The sequence below is a fragment of the Mauremys reevesii genome, linkage group 4 (genome assembly GCF_016161935.1).
Source record: "Mauremys reevesii isolate NIE-2019 linkage group 4, ASM1616193v1, whole genome shotgun sequence".
Classification (NCBI taxonomy): domain Eukaryota; kingdom Metazoa; phylum Chordata; order Testudines; family Geoemydidae; genus Mauremys; species Mauremys reevesii.
The window spans coordinates 66,574,374-66,593,129 of record NC_052626.1 but is presented as its reverse complement, the minus strand read 5'-3'; the positions used below and the strand labels follow the sequence as shown (position 1 = coordinate 66,593,129).

The 18,756-nt window shown below is 49.5% G+C and overlaps 1 protein-coding gene across 3 annotated transcripts in view; it reads right to left on the bottom strand.

The window, feature by feature from the left end:
- The window catches only part of SLC8A3 (solute carrier family 8 member A3), a 194,612-nt gene that overhangs the window by 9,387 nt on the left and 166,469 nt on the right, over positions 1-18,756 (bottom strand). For all 3 annotated transcript variants that reach the window (XM_039537987.1, XM_039537989.1, XM_039537990.1), the window contains 2 exons: positions 3,508-3,632; positions 2,776-2,875 (listed from right to left, as the gene is read on the bottom strand). In XM_039537987.1, coding sequence (XP_039393921.1) covers positions 2,776-2,875; positions 3,508-3,632 — 225 coding nt within the window. The remainder of the gene's footprint in view (positions 1-2,775; positions 2,876-3,507; positions 3,633-18,756) is intronic.

Genomic DNA, 18,756 nt, shown 5'->3' with positions numbered 1-18,756 from the left:
AGAGCAGACAATTGGATAAAAAGGCTAAAAGACCTTATGAACACTTTTACAACAGATGAGACTCAGTTAGAGAACTGCCAAGTCTAGAACCTGGTGACTGTGTTTGTGTCAAACTGGATGGCGAAGAAGGATGAAGAACTGCAGCTGTCCTAAAGAAAAAGAATTAATCACCCAGATGATATGTGATTGAGACTGACAATGGAGAGTTCAACAGAAACTGTCAACATCTATAGTTTGTGCCTCAGAAGGACCAATCGACAGAGCAAACCCTATAGATGGTGCATGCAGAACAACAAGAAGATGCCAAGAGTCCAAACTGACCAGAGACAGTCCTTGCAACTAATGAGCAGCCAGATGACCAAGTTGTTATGCATTTGGGTGGTCTAATTAAAAAACCAGTATGATTCAAAGACACTTAACAGACTGATACATACTAAAAGATAGTGTACATTTTAGAAATGATATGAATGTAAAACATAGAGGGAGAGATGTGATGGAATGCTAAACTATATTATAACGTTCAGCCACAAGATGGCACCATGTGTAACACATCTTGCCTGAGCTGGTAACAGTGATACCTGGCAATGCATTAAAGTATCGTAAAGGGAACACATTTCTTGTCTCTCTCCATGATGGAAGCCCTGTAGCCTGTTTGGTATAGAAGTCTGGTCTGCTAGTAGCAGCCCTGCACCTGCTGCGTACAAGCAGTACATGACAGAGTTGGCACTCTGTGCACTGGTTATAGGGAGCTGCACTAGCATCTCTGCAGATGCCTGACTGCTTTGTTAACCCTTATACCGCACTTGAGGATGTGTGTCTTGAAATGTCCAAAGGGATAAATGTGTTAGGGTGAACACCCTCTGTGACAATTCCTTTGTAGAGTCAAAGCCTGGCTTTGCTCATTGAAGGGTGGATGGAATAAAATGCCTATTGTATAAGGATTTCCCATACTACTCTTCTCCTTCCCAGAATAAAATCAATGACCAAAGCACTAACAACACCGGATTGAACTCGTATGAATCTGTTTCCAGCTGGGTGCAGCACCATTCTGCTATGGTGTGAGCACTGACTCTAGTAGCTGGTGCCCCAGAGGTTGAGCACCCTAATGTATGCTTGGCAGGAAATACTGAGCAAGGGCTTTAATCAAGCTTCTGAGTTCTTAAGGGCAGACAGTCTGAGGCACAGGGTGGAGCAGCAATCCCGTCTTTCTATCAGGGATGGAGAAAAAGAATAAATATAGGAGGAGGGAAGGAGAGAAAAGGGGTGGGGGTGAGGGATAGAGAGAGCAAGGCCGAGAAAGTCTGCATAAAAAGTGGCAAGAAGAAACCCAGATATCTCTTGCCCCTTCTTCCCCACCCCCCTTTATTTCTCATCAGTCTCAGATGCATGAATCACAAGTTGCCTTTGGGGCTCACTAACTGCCTGTGCAGCAACCCATCCCCATAGCTGGCTGGGAATTAACCCCTTTCCAAGAGGACTCCAAGGCACCAAATGGCCAAGCTGCACTCTGACCTTGCACCACACACTATCCTGTCACTCCCCTGATGCCAGCTTGAAAGGGACATGGCCACCAGCTGTTGGTTCATTAAGGGTTTTTAGTTTGTGTTTCACTGTATTAGTCTCTATTGTTTGCAAAGCATTCCTGGAATCTGCAAAATAGGAACCTAATCCTGCAAATTACTGAGCACCCTGAATTGCAATGAGAGTGCTCCTCGAACTGGGCACTAAGGCCTGAATCCACAAGTGTTGCAATGCTGAGGGTCACAGTTCATCACTTTTTTGGGGGGGATGGGGGGTGTCTAGAAAATCACTGTGAATCACTGTACATCTGTGAGGTGAGTGCAGGGCAGGCTTGCTCTCCGACCGCACTGGGGTTTCCTTCCACGCCAGCCCTGAAACCCACTGTTTGGGAAACACTACCCTAAGCCCTGCCCCTTCACAGAGTTTGGTTCCTAAATCTAGGATACAGGGAGGCACCTAGCTCTGTTTGAGATCCACGGCTGGGAGAACGAGCCAGGCGCTTGCCTCACTTCACACAATACAGGCAGAGGAAGAAGAGGTGGCGCTGCCCATCTTAGGAATATTAGCCCAGTGGTTAGAACACTTACCTGGGATGTGGGAGACCTGGTTCAATTCCCTCCTTTGCCCGATGGGGAGAAAGGATTTAAAGGGAGGTCTCCCACCTCTCAGGAAGGTGCTCTAATCTGAGAGATAGGATAGTCTTGGGGTGGGGGGAAGGGTCTCTCCCAATCTCTCCTGTTGAAGCTGTTTCACTGTGTCTAAACAAACACGCATTGGAGCAGGGCTGGCACCTGGATCCCCCATTGCCTAGGTGGGTGCCGTCACCACCAGGCTGCAGTGTCATTCTCTGAGCCAGTGACTGTGTTTTGAGCAGTAGGTCAAAGCACACTATGGAACTTGTAGTGTGCAGTAGCAAGGTCCACGTAGTGACTGAGTGCACTATCCATTCCTGCCCTGGCTGTGGCTTGCCGTGCGCTATATCTTCATGTAGACCTGCCCTTAGGTGCGGGAGGCCTATGTTTTTAGAATTGAAGCTCCTGGTTTCTATCCCTGCTGTCCCATGCACGTGGTTTAGCTGATACCCACGATCCATGCACGTTTGCAGTACATGGAGTTATTAGAGCTGAACACCACTGAGGAAGCAGAGGCAGTTTCAGGCTGGCTTACACAGGCGCTCAGAGACCCGAGTCTTGCTAGTACATTCCCTTAGGGTTGGTGACCTTGTTGTAGCTGGGCACTCTCAGGTCCCCTCACCTGCACTAACAGTAATGGCTTCCATGAACTGGTCCCTCCAGGAATGTGTCCCTACAACCAAAGCCAGGTTTGTCTTCTTAATCAGCTTGTCCACGGTACTCTGTCAATGGGACAAAAATGCACAGCAGTTAAACCAGCTTTGACACCACGTGCTGTTCTGAGAGAACACAGTACTCAGCACTGTGCTGAGAGGAGCACTCTCGCCCTTCCACAGGGGCTGGAACAGACACTCCCCCTGCCAGGGAGATGAAGCCCCTAAAGATGGGGCTGGTGGCTAGAACCATGCAGCTGCTCTTCTCTTTGTGCAGTGTAGATTCTCCTCACGCTTCTCCCTGCCCCTCATCCATCCTTCCTCTCCCCAGGCATTTCCACCTCACGCGCTCTCTCCATAGGAGTTGCTTTGTCCCCCATCATCTCAGGACACTTGCTCCTCCTCTGTCAACGGGGTAACTCACCTGCTCTCTCCACAAGGTGCTCATGCACCTTCCCTTCATCTCTCCTGAGGCTGCTCCCTCGTACCTCTTTCCTCCGGGTTCTCCCTTAATCTCTCTCTGCTAGGCCTCTTTCTTCAGGCACGCTCTCATTCTCTCTCTCCCCCCACTTGGCCACTCCCTCTCTCTCTCATGGCTGTCCTCTCTGTTCAAGCCTCTACCTATATCCCTTCCCTCCGGCTGCTTCCTCTCCAGTGACACTATTATCTCCTCATGAAGAGCCCCGGTACCCAGGACTGACCTTGAATTCATAGGACTCCTCAATGATGACCTCTAGTTTGGGATGCTCGCCCAACACCGGCTTCCCCATCTCTGCAATCCTCTTGGCTTCCTCCTCTTCGATGGTCAGCTTCCTCTCTGCCACTTCTGTGAAAACAGCATCAACACTCAGCTGAAGCTGAGCACAAGGCAGGGATGCTTGGTAGATGCTGTGAAATGCCTTGGGCACAAATACACACCTCTCACATTTTGCTGAGTTCACAATGAGCCTCATGAGAGTTAATGGTGGGACATTAGGTGAGTGGGCTTTTTAAAGAGCTTCTGTTGTACCTTCAATGAATTATACTTCTCCTGAAAATGAGGAAACTATCCCACCAGCTCAAGCCAGGCACAAACTGGGGAAAGCATCCCCTGTAATGGTAATGCACTTCAGTCCTTACCTACCCCCTCACCCTGAATATTCCAGTCCTTCTTTCCCCTCTACTGCCCACGTGCCTCACTCTGGATCTGCAGCACCCTCAGCTATTCCTACCCTGGGCTTCTCTACTATAAACCTAGACTGAGCACATCAAGCTGATTGCCCTTGCGGCATATGCTGGGCTTCAACCCAGGCCTCCAGAAGTGAAAGACTAGTGCATTAAGGGCTTGATCCTTTGCCATTAGAGCTAATGTGAGTTTTCCCATAGCCTTTAATGGGAATAGGATCAAGCCCTAAGACACTAGTGATGAAAAGTGCTAGGTTAGGTATCCCTATTATTACAGTACTGAGCACCCCTAAACCTGATTTTAGTAAAACTGTGAACATGTGGGCATATTCTGCCCTCTTCATCCACATGGTACAACTAGTGATGGCAATGGGAGTTCTGTAGGAGGAATGAGTGAAGAATATGCTGCTGGCCACAAGGTCTCAGTCAATCTGGAGAGGGAAGAAGCAGTTAACAGGCCCATAACTGTCCCCGCTCTCACTTCTGGCTTGCCAGAACAATTCATTGCCATTTACAGAATGTCGAGGGGGTGACGTGTCCAGGTTATTTCACAGCAGTGGGAGACAGCAATGGGGCCTACCTTCCCCGAGGGGGACATCACCTACAGTTGGAACGTAGTGAGAACTGGCAGCACGAGTCCAGAAACGTCTTGACTGGGAAAGGGTGTGCTCCTGCAGGGCTGCCCTCATTTTCACTGGCAGCCTGCAAATACATTGTTTCTATTAAGATTTTTAATAGAAACACCCACCTTTTTGAGGAGCAAAAGCCAAGATTTCACTATAAACACAAAAGATCTCAGGGAGAAAAGGCCAGTATATACTAAGGGACATAAACTTCAGTATATACCAAGGGACATAACTAATTGTTTAAAAAAATAAAAATGGCCCTTTACCCTGTCTTGAACCCCTTTATTAGTCTCACACACCCCTCCCCCATTCCTTCCCCTGCTTAAGCAACCACAGCTTTAGTGGGATTGAAGTACCAATTCTTGTTACGCTTTAGCAAAAGAGCCCTTTTAAGAAAATGTTAATGTGCAGACATGTTTTCTAGTTTGAACTGAACAAGAGATAGAATCTTTTTATTCCCCTTTGATTCGAAAATTGCTTTGAGCAGTCTATTCCATTCAGGGCTTGCTTTAACTCTCACCCAGATACATATTCACAGGGGCAGGCACACACACTCTTAATTCTTTCATTCTGCACTGTAATTACGCTTACGTCACCTTGTGCATTTCCTGGGGGATTCCTATCACTGGAAAATGTACAGGAAAAAATAGGTCAGGGACCAAGAGGGCTTTCTTTTCATATAAAACTGGATGATTAATCCTTGATGGAGAAAAAAGTGTTCCCAAGCTTCTGAAGGTGGGAAACAAGGTGCCCCATGCGGTGCTGCCTGTGATGAGCAATCCACTAAGACAAGTTTCCCCATGTGGTGTTGTCTCTGGTCCTGGATGATACCCTGAAGGCTCCCCATGTGATATTGTCCATGGTAACGATGCAGAATCAACCAATCCATTGATATGGATGCTGTCCATGGTGCTAACGATGGTTTCCACCCCACCCCACCCCCCAGCTTGCTGGGCTAACAAAATGAAAGTGGAGACTGGCACTAGGATGAAGGTGAGGATGATTGTTCATGAATTTATCTTCAAATTCTGCATTGTGATTGGACCTGGCCATGGTTGTTAGCTTTCCCACTGACTTCCATGTCATAGGTTTTTGTTCACATGGCTGTTTGGGATGAAACTTCCTTTCATGTGACTTTTGGGATTCATGTGCAAACGTACATATTCAAGATGGAAGTGTTTTCCTGGCCAATCTCTATATACTGGCTTTACATGTTTGGGAGCAAGGGTGTAAGGAGGCCTGGATAGAGTAGGAGAGCCTCGTGAAAAAACGGTTACGCACCTTCTCGTAACTGTTGTTCTTCGAGGTGTGTTGTTTGTGTCCATTCCAAGCAGGTGTGTGCATGTGCACGGTAGCCGGAAGATTTTTCCCATAGCAGCCTCCATCAAGTTGGTCTGGGCGCCCCCTGGAGTTGCATCTTTATGGCGCTCAATATAGAGCCCTGCCGTCCCGCCATCCCCTCAGTTTCCTCTTGCTGGCTACTCTGACGGCGGGGTAGGAGGGTGGGTATTGGTATGGACTTGAACAACACATATCAAAGAACAACAGCTAAGAGAAGGTGAGTGATCCTTTTTTCTTCTAAGAGTGCTTGTTCATGTCCATTCCAATCAGGTGACTCACAAGCCCAAGTTCAGGAGGTGGTGTCGGAGCTGTCTACTCATTGGAGCACAGCTCTTCCAAAGACTGCATCGTCCCTGGCCTGCTGGGTGATTGCCTAGTGCATGGTGAAAGTGTGTATGGAGGACCACGTCACTGCTCTGCAGAGTTCCTGGGTGGGAACCTGCGCCAGAAACACCACTGAAGAGGCCTGAGCCCTGGTGGAGTGCGCAGTGATCGGAGGAGCAGGCACCCCTGCCAGGTTGTAGCACTCACAGATGCAGGACGTGATCCATGATGAAATCTGTTGAGAAGAGACAGGAAGACCTTTCATTCTGTCCACCACTGCCATGAATAACTGGACAGACTTTCAGAATGGTTTCATTCTCTCAATGTAGAAGGCTAGTGCTCTGCGGACATCCAGTGGGTGAAGCCTTTGCTCCCTGCTGCTTGAGTGCTGCTTAGGATAGAACACTGGGAGGTAGATGTCCTGGTTGGTGTGAAACTGGGAGACAACCTTCAGGAGGAAAGCTGGGTGACGCCTGAGCTGGACCTTGTCCTTATGGAACACAGTGTAAGGGGGCTCTGATGTCAGGGCCTTGAGCTCAGAATCCCTCCTGGCTGAGGTTATCGCTACCAGAAACGACACCTTGTATGAGAGATAGAGCAGGGAGCATGTTGCCAAAGGTTCAATGGGCGATCCCATGAGTCTGGAAAGGACCAGATTGAGGTCCCAAGCCAGGACAGGCTGTTGGACATGCGGGTATAGCCTTTTGAGACCTTTAAGGAAACGGCTGACCATAGGGTTAGAGAAGACCAACCGGCCCTCTCCCCCTGGATGAAAGGCAGAGATGGCGGCCAAGTGAACCCTTATTGACGACATGGACAGCCCCTGCTGCTTGAGATGGAGAAGATAAGTAGCACAGAGGTGAGCGTCAGGAATGAATAATGCTGTGCGGGCCAGATTGAAAATCTCTTCCACCTAGCAAGGTAGGTAGCTCTGGTGGAGGGTTTTCTACTGCCCAGGAGGACTTGTCTAACTGAGACAGAGCAGGAGAGTTCCATAGGGTTCAGTCATGGAGCTTCCACGCCGTGAGGTGCAGCAACTCGAGGTTCGGATGCTGGAGCTATCAATATCACTGAAGCTTGTTCCCTCCATATCTTGATGAACATCTTGTGAACAACAGGGATAGGAGGAAACACGTAGAGGAGATGACCTCCCCATGGGAGGAGGAACACATCCGCGATGGAGCCCAATCCAGTGATGATGCATCTGTCACTAGGGAGAGAGACGGCTGAGGGCTGGAGAGGGGGAGGGAGTCGAGAACCTGGTGTGGCAGGGTCATGACCCTGTCCAAATTGTCCCAGGCTGGCCGATACACCAAAGCTAGCCACAACTGAAGAGGCTGAAGCCTGAGTCTGGCATGTTGCACCACGCAGGTACAGGCTGCCATGTGTCCTAGAAGTTTCCAGCAATTCCTTGCTGTGGTGGTGGGGAACTGCCTGAGACCTCGTATGATGTCGCCCAGGGACTGAAACATTGCTTCTGGGAGGTATGCCCTGGCTTGTGTCGAGTCAAGTACTGCCCCTATAAACTCTATCCTCTGAACCAGGAACAGCATTGATTTCCCCTCGTTCAGAAGAGGGCCCAGTTCATTGAACGTTGATCTTATGAAGTTGACTTGTGTCTCCACTTGAGACCTGGAGTGGCCCTTGATGAGCCAGTCATCGAGGTGCGGGAACACCTGTACCTGCCATCTGCGCAGGAACGCAGCCACGAATGCCATGCACTTGGTGAACACTCAAGGAGCTGCTAACAGGCTGAAGGGGAGGACTGTGAACTGGTAGTGGGTGTTGTTCACCACAAACCTGAGGTATTTTCTGTGGGACAGCTTTATTGCTATGTGAAAGTACACGTCCTTCAAGTCGAGTGTGGCATACCAGTCTCCTGGATCCAATGAAGGGATGATGGAGACCAAAGAGACCATGCGAAACTTGAGCTTCTTCATGAACTTGTTGAGTTCTCACAGGTCTATGATGGGCCTGAGCCCACCTTTGGCTTTCAGAATTAGTAAATACCAAGGATAGAAACTCTTGCCCTTCTGCTCCTGAGGAACCTCTTCCACTGTCCCTAGCAAAAGGAGTGAGTGCTCCTCCTGTATAAGGAGTTGCTCATGAGAGGGGTCCCTGAAGAGGGACAGGGAAGGGTGGGAGGAAGAGTGGGAGGGCACAGAATTTGATGGAGTATCCCCTCTCTACCATGCGGAGCACCCAATGGTCTGAAGTGATATGGGATCATGCCCGGTAGAAAGGGGACAGTCGGGCAAAAAGGTAAGGCAGGGCAGATCCAGTTCTTATTCTGGTGTGCCGTCCTCGACCGCACCTTCAAAAGGTTGGTTTGGGGCTGGAAGGTGGTTTGGGTTGGCCAGAGCCCTGTCCTGAGGACAGGTGCGGCCTTTTTCTGCTGCTCCTATTCCTCCTCCGGGAAGGAGAAGAACCACAGAAGAGGCTGAGGACTGAAAGGCTTCTGCTGCATGGCAGGAGTGTGTAGGTCCAAGGATTTGAGGGTGTCCCTAGAGTCTTTTTGGCTGGGTAGCCTTTTATCTGTCTTCTCCAAAAACAGAGTCACACCCTCAAAGGGGAGGTCCTGTATGGTCTGCTGGACCTCGTACAGGAGACCAGAGACCAGGAACCCCTTCTCATGGCCACCCCCGTAGACATTACTGTCATGGCTGCATCAGTACCATCCAGCACAGACTGGAGGGAAGCTCAGGAGATTAGCTTGCCCTCCTCAACCAAGGCTGAAAACTCAGCTCGGGAGTCTAGGGGGAGCAGTTCCGCAAATTTTGCCATTGCGCCGTGGTATTATAAGAGTACTGGCTGACAATGGCCTGTTGGTTGGAAATTTGGAGCTGCAATCCACCCTGGAATAGACCTTCCTCCCAAAAAGGTCAAGTTTTTCAGCCTCTCTGTTTTTGGGGAGGGGCCTTGGAAACCTTGCTGCTCATGCTGATTAGCAGCATCCACAACAAGGGAATCAGGTTGCGGGTGGAAATAAAGATGTTCATAACCTTTAGAGGGCACAAAATATTGCCGTTCATTGTGCTTGGCAGTGAGTGGGAACGAGGCTGGGGTCTGCCACAGGGTTTTGTTGGTGTCTGCAATTGTTTTTATGAGCGGCAGGGCAATACGGGAAGGTCCAGAGGGCACGAGGATATCCACCATGGGATCAGAGTCCTCTACTACCTCCTCTGCCTTGATGCCCAGACTCTGGGCAACCCAGCGCAGCAACGGCTGCAACACCCAATTGTCATCGAGCGCTGGGGCTATGGCGGTGCCAGCCAGCACCTTGTCCGGCAATGACTATGAGGAAACCACAAAGAACAGTGGCTGTTCCCTGCCATCGGTGCCCAAGGGATCCCATGACTCTTGGAGATCCCGGGCAGGTGACGATGCAGATGCTGCCGTACTTAGAGCTGGGGCTATTGGCACTGAACTCAGTGCCAATGTCAGCATCGGGCTGCCGCTGGTGGCAGTGTCGGTGCTGGAGCTGCCGTCGGGGCCGGGGCTGCTATCAGTGCCACTGCTGGTGCAGGAGCTGCTGTTAAGGCCAGTGCTGATAACAGCGGCGCCGCATATGCTGGCACCTAAGCCAATGTCGGCAGCGAAGCTGCAGCTGCTGCCGAAGTTGGTCCTGAAGATGGTGCCAGCAATGGTGCTGCAGCTGATGATGTCGACACCGGTGGCGGTGGTTCAGTGGCTGGTTGTTCTGCCGGTGGGATAAAGGTGGCTGAAGCCATCGAAGTCGCTGCTGAGTGGGACCCTTGACTCCTTCCCTGCCTCTGGTGAAAGGCCCCAGGAGTCCAGAAGGCCCCTGCAAGGGGTTTTGCCACTGCAGTGGCCATGGCACCGGGTAAGCCCGTCTCTCCTGCCGTCACCTGGACCTCCTGCTTCTGCTCTTATCGGAGCGGTAGGAGTCTGATTCTGACTCTGAGGTCTCCAAAAAGAAAGACCACAGAAGAGTTGTGCTTTGAGGCACTGAATATTGGGCGCTCGGGGACCGACTGGGTTCTCTCTCTGGAGGTGTTGATGTTGGGAGTGCCGTGGAAAAGGGGAGCACCAGGACATCATCGTTGGCTTTCCTCTTGACTGCACCTGCCGCGGTGGTGCTGACAGGGCTGGAGCCTCCTCTGTCCTAGGGGGTGAGAACAGCGACGTGAGGCGCAGCAAGTTTTGAGCCACCTCAAATGCCTTTGGTGTCGAGGGGAGTGGCAGCCGTCCGCTCCTTAGATTTGCCCGGGGGAGAATGCTCCCTCTTCAGCTTCTTCTTCTTCTGAGGCATCGGTGACTGAAACCGGTGCCTAGACACCGATTGGTCGCGGGAGGAGCCGTGCAGGTACCGAGCATCTCGGGAGGAGACCTTTCTTGGCATCGGTTCCCAAGATGATGGTGCCAACGCGCTCTGTGCCAACGAGGATGTGCTGGGTGCGGAGTCCCCTGACCCTGGGTCTGAGTGGGGGCGAAGAGCTGCCTCCATTAGGAGAACCTTAAGCCACTCTTCCCTTTTTAAAATAGTTCTGGGATGGAATTCACAGCAGATCCTACAGTGGTCCTTTTGGTGACCTTCCCCTAGGCACCTTAAACAAAAAGTGTGGGGGGTCACTCTTTGGCATGCACTTAGCGCAGACCTCACAGGTTTTAAACCCTGGGGACTGCGGCATACCCCAGTTCCAGGGAGTCAGAAGGGGGGGAACCCCAACTAACTCTAAACTAACTAAAACTATTATCCTATGCTAACTGATTAAGAACTATGTACAATAATGAAGATAAAGGCACCTGCTAAGCAAGGACTATGGGATGTCCCAGCTAATCGTCACTGGCAGTGAGAAGGAACTGAGGGGCTGGCGGGTTGGCAGGGCTCTATTATTGAGCACCATGAAAGTGCGACTCCAGGGGGTGCCAAGACTGACCGGATGGACACTGATATGGGAAAAATCTTCCGGCTCCTGTGCCTGTGTGTGCGCGCACACCTGATCGGAATGGACACAAACAAGCACTTGAAGAAGAAAAATCACTGACTTTTTCAAATATAAATAATACAATATTGGCATGATGCGGAAAAGGGAAAACTGGGGAGAGGCATGGAGATGCTTGAATAACAACAGTCCCTTGCCTGCAGGCACTTGGCACATGTTCTGTCTTCAGGAGCTGTCTGCAGTGTGGCTAGGCTCTCAGGATCAAGTCCCATGGGAAACCACCTCTACCAATTCCACAGGCTTATTTATAAGCTCCTGCAGCCATGTGGTCACCTGACGGTACGACACTGAATGGCTGCTGACAGGAGACCCATCAAGCCCACTGCCATCGACAGGCTGAACGGAGAGCCAGCAAGCAGCTGGGCCAGTGACTAGGGCAGAGTCGGGGAACTAGCTGCAGCAGCAAGGTGGTGATGGTGGGTTCCTTGCTGCTACTTCAGCATTTGAACTTAGGATAGCACAAGCCCATGATGTGGTTTGCTGTGGAAAAGCTGCTCTTGGTGAGTGGGTATGTGCCCTGTATAGGAGAGAGCAGGAACCTGCAGAAGGATGGGTGAAACCAGCAGAGGCGCCACGACATGCTGCAGGAACAGCAACAGCAAAGCAGGAGGGACAGAGGCGTAGGCAGCTGGAGATGTACCAGCAGCAAGTGATTGAACAGTCAGAGGAGGCCAACCAGAATTGGCATCCAGTGTAAGAGGCCAGAAATGATTATCTGAATGCTAGCACAGAGGCTGTGCCTGCTCTGAGTCCCTGAGATGCTTGTGAGGTGGACACTGCTGCTTCTGGCCAACAGGTACCAGTGTTGCTGCCAGGTGGATACTACTGCTGCTGCTCCCTGCGGTTAGGTCAGCAGCATCAACCACCTTCTGCTCATCGGGCTGCTGAAATGGGTACTGTTGCTTCTCCTGTTGACAGCCAGTGTAAGATTCTCCCTCTGGTGCCCTGGCTGCGGAGATGACTACTAGTGCAAGTCAACAGGAGTCTCCTGATGATGTTGGGGCTGCTGGAGGGAACACGCCTACATCTCCTGCTGCTAATGAGTTGCATCCTTCTGATCTGCAGGCTGGAGCTGATAGCCTTCTCCAGACTTTGGAGGCTGGTGGACACATCTGACTAATGGACACATCCCACCATTATTATTTGACAAGTTTCAAGGAATTTCATAAAACAATCAATCAACCAACCACCCTCAAACAAGTAGATCTGGAAATTGACAAAACAGTGCGGCTGACACCAGCGTCATCCCCACTGACAAGCCTCATCTCATCAACAAGGGGCATCAGGATGTCACTCAAGAGTCCTTGCAAGTGGCAACTTTGACCACACAAATTTCAGACTGCTGACTTTCTGAGCCTGAGTGGGAGGGCTCTAAGAAGTGGAAAGATATTACACAGAGGAGTCTTGCTTTGGCCAAGCACTGAGGCAGGAGTTACTCAGGGATTCTTGTACAGTTTATAAACACCCCAGGTAATGTCAGAGACACTGAGGGTTTATGAATCCTGTACAGATTCCAGCAGATCGCCTATTCCTCACAAGAAGTCATATAGGGATTATAAACTCAGCATGGACTCTTTTTATAAACCTTGCCTGGACTCACAAACCCTGCCAGATTGATTGCAAATGTTATAAACCCTACAAGGCCTGCAGAGTTTATGAAATACACAAGGAATCCTAAGGCAGTTGATACTACATTAATCCATCGTAAAAGCAGACACAAATACATCCATCTTTTGAAATCAATAATGTACTTCAAAATGTCGCAGCAGACCTCTCAAGCTCTACAGTTGGCAATCCTCTTTTCAGCTGATCAGAATAAGTTGGTAAACTACACAGAACAACAGAGGCTGCAGGAACTGGCAAAAAACCAGCAGTAACAAGGCACAGTGGAGCTCAGAGACAAGGAGCTGGGAGACAATGGGCACAGGACAGGTTACCATGCGAGGGGAGAGGATGCCAAAGGGCACAGAGTGGCAGAGGCAGGAGTGCAGTTAGGTCAGGGTAGCAGCACCAGAGGACATTGCCCTGCCTTTTGGCCCTTTGCTACATGTCCTATTGCACATTTTGTTTTTAGGAAATTAAGAGGCCCATGTCACAGAACAATTAGTAGAAAACGTTTAGAAATGAAAGCATCAAAGGAAATTCCTAGATGATTCATGATATGTCTCAATAAGTGAAGGGAAAAAGAAAGCCTCAAATATGTATTTAAAAAACCAACTAAACATTAGAAAGCCAGTGAAATTCTAAGTTAAGTTTAAACTTCAAAAAATCCCCAAAGTATTGAAAGTGCAGAGCTGGAGTACCCCAAACAATCTTAACTCTGCCTCTGTATTGCCACCAGTTCTCCATGCTAATTTAAGCAGCAATCTTATGTCTGGACATTTTATATCTACAATGTTGACAGTATGAGCCACATGTGTCAGCTGAATGGTATCATATTCACCATATGTCTGTAAGTGACACCCAAACATACTCTGTGGGTGCCACCTACACGACCAATTCACTGTCTGGTAGCAAGACAGAAAAAACAACATTTCTAGGCACTAAATCCAAGAGTTATAGCATGCTCATCACCATGGTAGCTGAGCCACCTTCAAGTCTCAGATTTTTTAAAACAAATTATTGCTTTGTTTTTTCATTCTCCCTCTTATTTGTTTGTTTTATTTATTGTGGAAAATCTAAGTAAATTAAGCGAGTTTTGTGATTTGTTCTGTGGGTGATGAGGGCCACGGTCATTCTGCTGTGAGAGCCATAATTGACGGGCAGCTGCGAGGAACATTCTGTCTCCTACACTCATGTGTCTCACCCTTGTGGCTCACAGTTGTATTGTTCTGTTGTAATATCATTGTTAATGGCAGTCATGGTCATGTGGAGAAAGCCACATCCTCAGGTAACCTTGGCCGGTCCCCTGGAGGGCTTTGGAAATCAGGAGTAAAAACCTTGATTTTGATTCTGTGTTCCACAAGAGGCAATGCACACAGTGGAGCACTGGGTGTTGTGCGCTCAGTGGACTGTGTTGCTGAGTGCGTGGGCCACCTGTAGATGGAAGAGGGCATTGTTATAAGTTGCAACCACTTAGGCATCTAGAAGCAGAGAAGAGGCCAAAAAGGCCTGGTCTTTCTTGATGAGTACAAGACACTTATACTGTGCTTCCTGCTAGCCATCACCATAACCTCCATCTTCTCCATGCTGAGTTTCAGCCAACTATTCTTCATCCAGGGGCTGATGACTCCATGGTAGCTGAGAGATGGTGCTGATAGTGTTGGATATTAAAGAAATGTAGAGCTAGGCATCATCTGCATATAGCTGTCACCTGAGACTGTGCTATTACATGATCTCTTCCTGCAGCTTCATGTACCTTTCACGCCAAATCAGATGGAGGAGAAGACTGAAACTTTTGGGACTCTACAGATGAGGGCAGAGAGTTGCTGCTTATCCTGATTCTTGAGTGTTCAGTTTGAGAAGAAGGATTGGTGTAATCTCAGAGATACCTGTCCACCCAGGCTAAGTGATTGGCATAGACTAGGAGTCTCAAATGCCGTGCCAACATCCAGAGGTATGAATATGCCATTTGTCCATGGATAAGAGGCCATCTTGCCCATTGTCCTTAATATACACATAAAGGACTTAACCAACACACATCTCACCTTCTCAGGAGTTGTCTCCTCTATGGGGAGATCAATGCTGCTGCAATCGATGCAGCAGGGGTCGATTTAGCGGGTCTAGTGACGACCCGCTAAAACAATGGCAGAGCGCTATCCGGTTGACCCTGGTACTCCAGCTTTCCGAGAAGAGTAAGGGAAGTCAACTGGAGAGCATCTCCTGTCAACTCAGCATAGACAAGACACTGGGGTAAGTCGACCTATGCTACATCGATTCCAGCTACATTATTCACGTAGCTGGAGTAGCGTAACTTAGGTCAACTTACCCCAGTAGTGAAGACAAGCCCTCTGTCTCTCCCATCTCAGTGATGCTCTGATGAAGCCTCCCAACCTGTATCTTCACTGTGAGGCAGAGAACTATTATTATCCTTACATTACAGATGTGGGATCTGAGCAAGGAGGAGAATTTCTCAAGGCCAAAGAGCAAATAAACAGTAGAACTGGGCATAGATCCCAGTTGTTTTGGCTCCCTGTCCTTTGTTCTAAGCAGTATGTGCTATATTGGCAGGAAATACTGAAGTTAAATTTAAGTCTGGGTTGACCTAAAATACAGGTCCTTGAACCCAGAGGAGTATTCCCTGCAGGGGGTGTATGTCCAGCTGCAGTGTCCAAGGGCTCATTGGATAAATTTGGGAGGCCTTCAGGAGGAGAGATATGGTCAAATGCTCCTACCTTCATGTGCCTCTCTACATCTGAGTGCATCTGAGTGTATAAAACTCTCCCCTCCCCTCCTCAGCAGAAAAATAACAAGGGCTATGATAGTTTTTTTAAAGAAAGACCATTTTTAATTTGGCAGGTCAAGTCTGTCAAGGTGAACGCTGCCAAACAGCAGCTTAATTATTAACCAGTCCTGATTTCTGTTTGTATCAGCCTCAACATGCAGCTTTCAATGTGGATTGCACCCTGGACTCCTGGCTGTCAACTCCAATTAGCCTGATAAGGTCGGGAGACACCAGGCAAGAAAAGGAGCCTGGCAGTTCTTCCTGGGTTCCCTTCTCTGTCTCATAGAGATGAGTAAGGCTAGAGGAAAGGCTTCCTCCTAACTCCTTCTAGTCTGAACATAAGCAAATGCGAACATTATTCCTATTATTTAACATGCAGACTGTGGGAGCACATATAGGTCTCAACCAGGTTAGGCCCCGTTGTGCTAGGTGCTGTACAAACATACGACAATCCTTGCCCCAAAGAGCTCAGAGTCTATAAGACAAGATCTAACAGGTGGGGAGGGTGGAAGTGATGGGGATGTGAACAATTCCCAAGCAGTCAGTTTTAGTGATGACAGCTCACGTGAATGGCAACGCAGACTTACGGATAGACTGTTTCCTGATTCAGGGTCACAATCTGCCCACACGGCCTTACCACGGGACAAAATGCTTTGTAATGGTAAGTGACAAAGAGTTCCACTAAACACCCCAAAGCCTTATGCAGAATTATTCAGTCTGCTAAACCAGTCTGGAAATGTCAGGCTCTCTCTGCGGAGGAAGACGGGACCGTGTTGCAGGGAGTCAACTCTCTGAGGCCTCCTCTTCCTGGCTCTGCCACTGCCTCGCTCTGTCACTTTAATGCTCCAGCCCTCAGTTTCCCCACCCGCACCATGGAAATAGCATTTGTCTACCGACATGGGCATCATGTGGGTTAAGTCACTGATATTTGGAAAGTGCTTTGAGATGGATCCATGGACAGCACCATAGCAGTGTCAAGCATGCTGAGTGTGAGATTGCAGCGTTTGAGGCTGGAAATACTGGGAACACACCCCTTCTGGGCACTTCTAGTACCAGCCAGAACTGGGAAGGAGAGAAACATCTATGAAAATGGGGTTGCCTGCAATAGCAGGGGACAGGACTCATTGATCCTCAGATGCCTACCAATCCGATGTCCCAATAACACTAATTTAGAATAAAAACATGTTCTCTAAAATGTGTGGAGACCCCCACAGGGGAAAGAGGCTGGATGAAGCTGGGCTACATTCATGACGTTTACCCCTCGCTAATCAGATGGGCATCGCCTGGGAGTTGTCTAATTCAAAGGGATTTCAGGGGTTGGGGATGCTAACTGGGGAAGAAGGAAGATTTCCAGCTGCTGTGAGACAAATGCAAATGATCAGTCTTAGAAACAGCAGTTCAAGGCACTTTGTCTCCTTTTGGCTGAGAACACCCTCCCCTCCCTGACCTACCCTCACAATGTGACCCAGCTGCCCTTGCCATCGCTTCTCAACATCGTCCCTGGGTAGGAAGGAGGTGGGGTGCACAAACTAGGGGTGAGGAAGAAGCAACAATGGCTCAGAGACAGAGATGGGGTGCATGGCCAATCCATCCTGGGCAGGGAGGATGAGGCACTTGACTCAAGGGAGTTGGGGGACACATCGAGGTAATAGGAGTGTGGTTCATGTTGGGTGAGGAGCAGGGAGGCAGAGCAGCTGTCGTGCAAAGACAAAGAGGTGATACCAAACAGAGACATAGTAATCTCAGTCCTGCAGGACAGCACTCGAAGGCTTTCCGTGTATCGGTTGCCAGTGTGAAACACAACGCATATCCCACTTGGCTGTGCACCAGCTAGTGTCAAGGAATAAAGTATCAGAGGGGTAGCCGTGTTAGTCTGGTTCTGCAGAAGCAGCAAAGAATCCTGTGGCACCTTATAGACTAACAGACATTTTGCAGCATGAGCTTTCGTGGGTGAAGCATCCGAAGAAGTGGGTATTCACCCACAAAAGCTCATGCTGCAAAACGTCTGTTAGTCTATAAGGTGCCACAGGATTCTTTGCTGCTTCTAAGGAATAAAGTGACACTGCAGGAGATGCCAGCAGGAGACTCAGAGCTGCCCTTCCCCAACCTGCTCTCTAAAATGTTTGTCACCTATAGGGGAAACCTGAGAGAACCTGGCTGGGTCAGCATCAGCCTGCGCGTGCAAGGGAGTCTCCTCCATCTCATGTCCCAGCAGCACTCACTTCCTTCTAGCAAGCGTAGCTCTTTAACAGAACTGCCAAGAGGCTTTTCATTTTGCTGTTTTTATTCTAAGAGCCAAATTCTTCCCCCACCCTCCTGTGTCCCAGGCATGGGCCCTTCCTATGGCCCAGGAGCACAGGTTAGTGTAGCTATGCTGGAGGGTGAGGGGACACAATCCTCCACCTAACTTCACAGATTAGCCGCTGGGCTGTGGCTCCACTGGCCCCTGTCCAGGGCACAGCAGGGCTTATGTCTTTGTACTGCAGATGTGCTAGAGGCCACAGGCTGAAGTGAGGGCTTCACTAGGCTCACCGCTGTCCAAACACTGAGAAAGGGACAGGCCCGAAGATTTACAAGGAGAGTTTTATGGAGGGTTCTGAAGGTGGATAATGAGGTAGCTTTGCAGATGTGTATGGGGAGCTCCTCCCAAGCACGGGGGGTGGGGGTGGAGCCCGGGAGAAAGCACAAGGAAAATTTAACCAGTGGGTGTTGGAGGCTGGTATGATGGGCCGGCTGGAGGCAGGAGTGGACCTTTTGATAGTGAATCAGAGATGATAGGTCAAGTGGGGATTGGTCATGAAGGGCCTGGAAAGTAACAACAAGTAGTTTATGTTTGATGGGGGTAGAGAAGGGGAACCCAGTGGAGGGATGCAGAAGAGGAGCAACATGAGCAAAGCGATGGGTTAGGAAAATGATCTTTGCAGAAGCATTCTCAATGGGTATGAGTGGGGCAATATTGCCTTTTGTCAAAGCCAGAGACGAGGATGTTGCTGTGATTGAGATGTGAGATGATGAGAGCCTGGATGAGCATTGTAGCTGTGTGGATGGACAGGAAAAGTTGCGTAACTTAGATAGTTCCGCCCCGCCCCCCCCCCCAGTGTAGACCAGGCCTTAGAGCAGGGGTAGACAACCTATGGCACGCGT